Consider the following 8,834-nt stretch of genomic DNA (forward strand, 5'->3'; position numbering starts at 1 on the left):
TGAGACAGGTCAGGAGACTCGTGTTCAAATCAGGATACTAACTAGAAGTTTTAGATCTAGAAGGAATATGAGTTTCCCCAAAGGGTTGAAACCTATCACTTCATCAGAACCTAGGCATCTCACATAAGTAAGTCCAGTTATTTTCTGTCTGCTGGGTCTTTGTCTTATCCCCATCTCTCTACTGTGGTTCAAGGAAGTACTTTCTTTTTTCTTTCTTTCTTTCTTTCTTTCTTTCTTTCTTTCTTTCTTTCTTTCTTTCTTTCTTTCTTCCTTCCTTCCTTCCTTCCTTCCTTCCTTCCTTTCTTTCTTTCTTTCTTTCTTTCTTTCTTTCTTTCTTTCTTTCCTTCTTTCTTCTCCTTCTCCTCCTTCTCCTCCTCCTCCTCCTCCTCCTTCTCTTCTTCTTCTTCTTCTTCTTCATGCCACTCTTTATTTTTATTACCACCTTATTTTATTTTCATAGATCTTCACCTTTTCTTTTGGGCCCCTTGCTATAGCTGCAACTTTCTATTTACTCATTTAATGCCTGTTTATCTATCAAGACTCTGATTGGAAGTGGATAGTCTTGTTGGGTGAACCATGCAACACAGTTTACCTAGGATGGTGCAGGACAGAGAGAAGAAATTCCATGAGTAGAAATGAAAATAAAAGTCCTAGCACTGTACTAGTAATGGGGATGATTGGATGAATTAATGCTGAATACATTAATTAATTAATTGTTGAATTTAGATAACTGTCCCTTAAAAAAATCACAAAGTCCTCTGACCTACATATATATCACACAGATGACTCTTCTGAGAAAAGTTTATGTCATAAACACTGGTCCTAACCCTGAGATGAAATCAAAGGAATGTTGGTTTATTTTGATCATAATCATTTGTTTGTCATTCTTTGGGACAGAGCTAGAACATGCTTTCATTTCATTTCATTTCTGTTAGACATGTCAATTAAGCACCTATACATTTTGCTGCATGACCCTTAAGAGCCCCTTTTAAATGCATAGAAAACACAGAAAATGTTAGCAATTTCTTTAAGAGGGTTTTATGTAAATGATATCTTTGTCTTACTCATAATGTTTAGAAATGCTCTTTGCAAGCCTATCTGCCTTAAGTATGTTCTCAGTGTCATATGTCCTCTAGCCTCAGAAGTGATTCTGCTGTATCTATGGGTAGCATATTAAATCATCCTTTTATCCACTCAGTAATGCATATTCCCTCTTATGGTTATTGTCATCAAGACACAAGCCAGAATACGTAACTAAGGGAGTATAATATTTGCTAAAATGTATTCTGCAGAAAGCCAAAGCAGAAAACAGATAAAGAAGGGGAAGGGTTATAGTTTTAAGTAATGATCACAGAAAGCTATTGAGTAGATTCCCTATCTATCTCAGGAAGTATGTCCTAGGCATAAACATTATATATCTACGTAAATTATATGTTGAGGATTATTAAAAGCTAAGAAAGCAGGATATCACAAAACATGTTAAAAGATAGTGGGAGATGAACGGATCAGTTGAGACATTGCAAAGACTGTGCCTGAAATTTCCTTTGAGATGGGTGGTCCATACAGGTGTAACAAGAGCCAAGCTACACTATAACTCTGTAGGGAAAAAAACGGCAAGGTGAGGATTGAAGTAAAGAGACCAGGTACCACAGGCTTCCAGGGACTAAACCACTACTGAAAGACTATACATGGACTGACCCAGGGCTCCAACTGCATATGTAGCAGAGAATAGCCTTGCTGGGGCACCAGTGGAAGGGGAAGATCTTGACCCTGCCAAGGTTGGACCCCCAGTGCAAGGGAATACGGGGGGACAGTAAGGGGAATGGATGGGGGGAATACCCGTATGGGGGAGGGGGAGGGGATAGGGGGCTTATGAACAGGAAAGGCAATAACATTTGAAATGTAAGTAAAGAAATATATCTGAGAGAGAGAGAGAGAGAGAGAGAGAGAGAGAGAGAGAGAGAGAGAGAGAGAAGAGCCGAATAGGTAAGGAGCTGGTTCTGAAACTGAGCTGTTTCTGTAAGGCCTTGACAGACTTTCGAGGTACAAGTGGTGGATAGTGGATTAAAATCATCAAAATATGTAGAGATACTGTTTGTCTCAGGATCCTTTAGTTCCTCATATAGCTAGTAGTTCTGCTTCCTCATCTGCCTTTTCTAGTGAAAGCACTCATTCATGTGTGTATTTCCTTCCTATGACATCAATAAAAGACATTTAACAATCATTTCTGAGAAAACAATGCATTACTGTAAGAAACCTCCACTTTCTCAAAAATATAACTACCCTTTTTTAAAAAAATGACAAGTATTTGTAGAATAGTGATCGTGTCAATTCTGTTCTAGATACTATGTGTCTTATATATCAAGACTGGAGAAAACTTCTCCAAAGGTCAGCTAGCCAAGGCTGTCCTCACAGTTAGAAATTAATCACTTTTAGCTTCTCCTTATATGTGTCAGAGAAGGAAGAAAAATACTGTTATTTCTTTTATGCTTTTTAATCATTTATTCCTTTTTATAATAAAATGGTGACCCTCAAAATATAGTGTTCTATTTTAGCAACAATACAAGTTCAACTTTAAAACATATCATAATGAGCTATATTTGAGATCATTTATCTGTTACTAGTAAACACTTAAAATTGTTATTCCTACTTTATTTACAGATGTGACTTTAGTGTTCCATTACATATACTACTAATTTGAGTTGACTGTCAATGATAGGTTCACAAATTCTAGATCTGAATTTAGCCAATGTAGGCTCATGTTCACATCCTTGTATACTGCATATTAATAATCACTTTTGAGTAACGTAAATATGGAAGGAGAAATAATGCACTTGAGGGGACAAAAAGGAATTTCTTCAATAACAGTAGTTTGTGATCAAAGTTGTGACAGTTCCTCTGATAGTTTTTGGGGTGTTAAATAGAGACCTAAAATGGTGTTACTCAAAATATCTGACAACTTAAATTTTTAACTTAGATTACATTTTAATCACTCAAAATAATGCATTATTTAAAAACTCGTATAAAACCCTTTCAAGAACCCTACCCCAAGAAAGTCATTCTTTTCTTAGAAATCTGCTTTGTTCAAGTAGCCAGATTGCCACAATGCAATCTTATACAAAGGACTCTATTCGAGTACTTTCTATAACTGCGAACCATTCTATTCCTGCTTTATACTGTAGTCTAGAAATTTACCAAAATGCCTCCAGCAGCCACAGAAGGGAAACAGCAATGTCCTCTACATATTTTAATGAATTATTCCCTCTGGGTGAAACAGAAAGCATTCATTTTGTAAGAGATAGCCAAAGGTCACCAGCTTTGTGAATTCCTGGGGAGTAGAACTTCAATTTGATGTCTCACTGAAAGTCTGTTTTGTTTTCTTACAGATGCAGAATAGCAATAGAATCCAATTATTTCTTTTCCTTTGATATTGTGCTGTCATTTATTCAGCATTTGATATATGCCATGTGTGTGAGCAATTACTTTATTTATATTATGTCAGATCTTTTTTAAAGGTGATCTTGGACAGCAAGGTTTAATTCTCCTGCTTTAAACATGAGAAAGAAGAGGACCTCAAAGTTCTCCAACATACTGACAAATGGTGGAGGCTAAACTTGACTCTCGACATTTACGATCCCAAAATACAACTTCAGTTGCGCCATCAGAGATTTTTAAAGGCATACTACTGTAGTACAGGCATAAAATATCAAAGGAACTGGTAATATCCTTTATAATATTGCAATATAAGGCTCTACAGTTTATAGAGGTGAAATTTCTCTTCACAATTTTGTTGTTTTCAACCAGAGATATCCATATCTTTGTTTCAAGAGAATCCATCACCTTTCCTTATTAATTTCATCAAATTCAGTAACTGATTCACTTGGAAGATCCACAATAGCACTGCCATTTTCTCTAACTGTGAGAACATTTTATTTCTGTACTTTTTACTAAGAAAACCATTAAGCAAGAAGTGGTGGTGCACACCATTAATCCTAGTACTTAAAATGCAGAGCCCAGGGGATACCTGTGAGTACCAGGCAAACTTTGTCTACCGAGTGAGTTCCAAGACAATCAAGGCTACACAGGAAAACCTTGTCTCAAACAAATGAACAAACTACCAACAAACAGATAGAAATAAAATGTAAAGAAAAAAAACTAAGAAAACCATGAGACTTATATGGCAGCCATCAAGCATGGTAAGTATTACAGAGTGGGTAAGTATTACAGAGTGACTGAGAAGTTAAATCATCAAAACATTTTAAAAACATTTATTTAGAGAATGTGTGCATACATGCACATATGCATGTGTACCTGGTTATGTCTCTCTGTGTGTGTGGGAAAGATAATTCTGGGAGAGTGAAGATAAAAGTCTAGATACTGAAAAATGTGAATATTCCCTAAAGTTTCTTGTTAAAAAACCATGAAGAGGAAAAAGAAAAGGGAAAATTATTAGATGTAGAACCTTGCAGGAAAAAAAAAACTTGGCCTAGTTACAGAGGAGAAGTTAAGCTACTAGGTTATATGTTCACAAGGAATAATATCAGGCAAGACACTTTAACAATATTTGATAAGTGATATGTCACTGAAATTTTAGAAAATTAAAGTGAGCTAAGTATCTTGGGGGTGACAAATACATCTCCTTTTTAGGCAATCGGAAGGATTATGGGAAAGACTACAAACTCATTTTTCACCTGCAAAGAAAACCCAGGTTAGAACTCCACATGAAAGAGGTGGATGAATTTGGGAATTATAGCTGCCCTCATTATAAAGGCACTATTACAGTCTACAAAGTATCCAGAGAGAAGATTGTCCCCAGTTTGGATCAAGCACTTCATGAAAATCTTTATCAGTTTCCAGTTTGCAAATTACCACTAAAATTGCCGAAGGTAAGTGAGCAGTCTTCCTATGTGACAGCTTTTGTTTCTTCTTTGCAATTGTCTATTAACAATAAGTTCTGCAAGTAAATAGACGTAGAAGAATAGAAAACACATCAATAAATTTGATAAAGAAGGGGCAATTAGGATCAATTCTAGAGTCAAATACGTATTAGGTTTTCTGCTATTGTCGATGTTAGTTTTTCCTTATTAGAGGAATGTAAGTTCACTGGTTCTTTATAGCATCTGGTTAATGACTGTGGGCACGATGTCTTTTATCCTCTGAGACATCACCTGAGTTACTGAGAGATCATTTATGAAAACACTGAGTACGTTTCAGACTGTACTTGAAGGACAGTTCATTTTGAACATAGCAATAGCATTGAAATAACTTCAGTAGAACTGGTAGTTTTCAGCAAGTTTGTTTTATAAGTTATTGGAACCTAATAATCCAACTCATGGCAGAAAATAGATTAAATTATTTTCTAGAGAGACCGGTGCAGAGGTGGTGCCGAGCGAGTCGGCTTTGGACTACTCTCTTAGCGTGGCGTCGCGCGAGGCTGTGGTGGAGCCTCTGTCAGGAAGGCGGGAGCTTGACAGCTTCAGTAAAGGCCAGCAGCGGTGACAGCAACCCGGAGTCATGAGCGACAGCGGTGAGCAGAACTACGGCGAGCGGGAATCCCGTTCTGCTTCCCGAAGTGGAAGTGTTCATGGATCGGGGAAATCTGCACACACCTGCAAGGTCTCGCTCCAAGGAAGATTCAAGATGTTCTAGATCAAAGTCAAGATGCAGATCTGAATCTAGGTCTAGATCCAGAAAAAGTTCTAGAAGGCATTATACAAGGTCACGATCACGATCTCGCTCTTATAGACGATCCCGGAGCAGGTCTTACAGCCGAGACTATCGCAGATGCCACAGTCACAGCCATTCTCCCATGTCTACTCGAAGGCATCATGTTGGGAACCGGGCAAATCCTGACCCCAACTGTTGTCTTGGAGTGTTTGAATTGAGCTTGTACACCACAGAAAGAGATCTAAGAGAAGTGTTCTCTAAATATGGCCCCATTGCTGATGTGTCTATTGTGTATGACCAGCTGTCTAGATGGTCAAGAGGATTTGCCTTTGTATATTTTGAAAATGTAGATGATGCCAAGGAAGCTAAAGAACGTGCCAATGGAATGGAGCTTGATGGACGTCGAATTAGGGTCGATTTCTTTATAACAAAAAGGCCCCATACCCCAACACCAGGAATTTATATGGGGAGACCCACTTATGGCAGTTCACGACGCCGGGACTATTATGACTGAGGATATGATCGGGGTTATGATGACCGGGACTATTACAGCAGATCATACAGAGGAGGAGGTGGAGGAGGAGGTGGATGGAGAGCAGCTCAAGATAGAGATCAGATTTACAGAAGGCGGTCACCTTCTCCTTACTACAGTCATGGGGGATACAGGTCTCGTTCTCGATCACGATCCTACTCACCTCGTCGCTATTAAAGCATGAAGTTGAAGACTTTCTGAGACCTGCCATAGAGCTGGGATGTTGTTTGTGGACAATATTTTCTATTGTCTCCTGTTTAAAAAGTGAACAGTGCCTAGTGAAGTTAGGTGACTTTTACACCTTTTATGATGACTACTTTTGGTGGAGTTGAAATACTGTTTTCATTCTGCATTTGTGTAGTTCGGTGCTTTGTTCAAAGTTAAGTGTTTTCAGAGAAGTATGTTTTGCATGTATTTTTTTACAGTCCAAATTTTGACTGCTGAGAAGTTTCTACTGTACAAAACTTCATTTAAAAGGTTTTTCTACAGAATCCAGGGTATTCTGAAGATCGAAGCCTGTGTGTAAAATGCTACCAGATGGCAAAAAGCAACAATAAACAAGTTTGATTTTTACTTTTCTTTCTAAATATCAATGCTTAACAAGAACCATTCTTAAGTTATCAGTAAAAAAATAAATAAATAAAATTTTTCTTTCAGGAGTCCATGAAACTTGTTATATTCGATATACCTGCAATTAAGTGTTAAAAATACGCTGTAACTCTGTGCTGCTAGTATTAGAAAAAGAATCTTTCCATACAGCTAATGCTTAATGCTTACATTAATGTGGATTTGTCGGCCTTCATGTAATCTGTATTACATATAGCAGGGAATAAGAGCTACAGATAGATATATGCCTTTAAAAGGCTGTTTCTTAAGGCTGTTACAAGGAGATAATGATATTTCAACTAATCAGCAAGTGACATTCCACCACAAATGTACTCTTGTTCTTCTAGCCTTTAGACTATGAAAATACTGGGTGCTTCAAAGTATGGAATGAGAGAAGGGATCACCACACCTGTGTCATGGATGAAGACTTGCCTGTTCATTTTTTAAACATGATTTTCAGGTCCTTTGCTTACCAAAGGAAGCCCAATTCACTCAAATGTTTTGAGAACTGTTTAAATAAACAAGCAAGAAAAATTGCTGATACAACTTGTTTTACAAAGAAGCGCTGGTTTTCTTTTTAACTGTTGTAATTAAAGTCCTGTAGTTTAAAAAAATTATTTTCTAGAAAAATCAAACACATCAAAACATATAAACATTTTATTATTGTCTAAGTACCTTATTTCCTTGCATGAGCATAGTTAACCTACATTAATAATGAAAAAAACAATACTAAAAAATCATGTTATTACTGTCTTGCAAAAAAAAATTGTTACTTTTAAAGAAATCTAAATTGTTTTTTTCTGTTTTTACATTCTGTGTTTTCAGTCTTAGTACACGTTTTCAGTATACAGATTTTGTAAGTTTTTTCGGGTGTCTCAGATAGCCCAGACTGTACATAATCTCCTGTGTTGTCATAAGTGGTGTCTACTGTCCACACATGACTAACCTCAAAAGAGAAATTCTGTGTCACTAAAAACATATTAATGCATCATAATTTGTTTACAATGATGTAATATTTGTAATATTTTGTTTGATCAGTTTAAATAATATGCTATTACAACTCAATTGTATTAAGTATCTCAAATTCTATTTCTGTGTAATAATACTTTCTAAATGAATGTAACCTAATGGGGTATATAAAACACATATATAAAACTGCATTATAAGATTAGACCTGATTAGATAATGGTATTAATGATGCATTAATAGTTATTCAGATGTTGAAAATAGCATCTTAGGAAGCCACAAATAGTAGATATTCTGTGTTGATTACATTTTTTTTTTTTTTCTGTTCCTGGGAATATAACCATTAGATATGAAGAAAAATCTGTCTTACAGCAAGAAAGTGGAATGCATTTTATCGGGGTGGTAGATTTAAGTATCTTAGCAGAAATTTCCATTTCAATTAAGCCATTAACATAATTTCCAAAACACAAAAATCTTTTTAAGTGCTTTTCTATGCATTGTGTCATTAAATTCTCATAGACGCTCATGATGCAATGCCATTGTTCTTGTGTTACTGGGAGTGGAAGCAGAGCAGGTCCAGTCATGTTCTCCAGGATCCTAGGGCTAAGTGCAGAGGAGGGAGTCCCTCAAAGAAATTTTGTTCCTCAGGTGGGTGTTCATCAACCTCTGCATGGTTACCTCCTAAGCAGACAAAATGTCTATTTTTAGCCCAGAGAACAGAAGTGAGGTGCTGGTATCCAGATTCTACCTAGAAGATGTGGAAGTTGAAAGAACGTAGACAAACTACTGGGAAAGGTTAGCAAACAGCACACCTTGGACACTAGGCAAATGCAAGCAGCCTCAGTGTAGAGGAGCAAGTGCTGAGTCATGGGAGCCTTTACCTGATGGTTTGGAGGAGGAACTGGGGTTCTGAGCAGGAAGGCACATGCTACTTAACAACTGATGGTAAAAATCTGAGCTCTGGTCAGGACAGTATAGTCATCTAAAGGAATGCCCACTCCTGTTTGTGCATTTGTTGTTTCGTCTCTCTATTTATTTTATATTTATTCACGATTTCTATCTA

General features: G+C 36.9%; 1 protein-coding gene and 1 pseudogene across 1 annotated transcript in view; both read left to right on the forward strand.

Moving 5' to 3' along the window:
* The window catches only part of Dthd1 (death domain containing 1), a 41,719-nt gene extending 36,220 nt beyond the window's left edge, over positions 1 to 5,499 (forward strand). Inside the window, 2 exon segments of the mRNA XM_032915893.1 lie at positions 4,648 to 4,886; positions 5,347 to 5,499. Coding sequence (XP_032771784.1) covers positions 4,648 to 4,886; positions 5,347 to 5,499 — 392 coding nt within the window.
* Positions 5,402 to 7,347, forward strand: LOC116912738 (annotated as a pseudogene).
* The last annotated feature ends 1,487 nt before the right edge of the window (positions 7,348 to 8,834 follow it).

This window comes from Rattus rattus, chromosome 11 (assembly GCF_011064425.1).
Source record: "Rattus rattus isolate New Zealand chromosome 11, Rrattus_CSIRO_v1, whole genome shotgun sequence".
Lineage (NCBI taxonomy): Eukaryota > Metazoa > Chordata > Mammalia > Rodentia > Muridae > Rattus > Rattus rattus.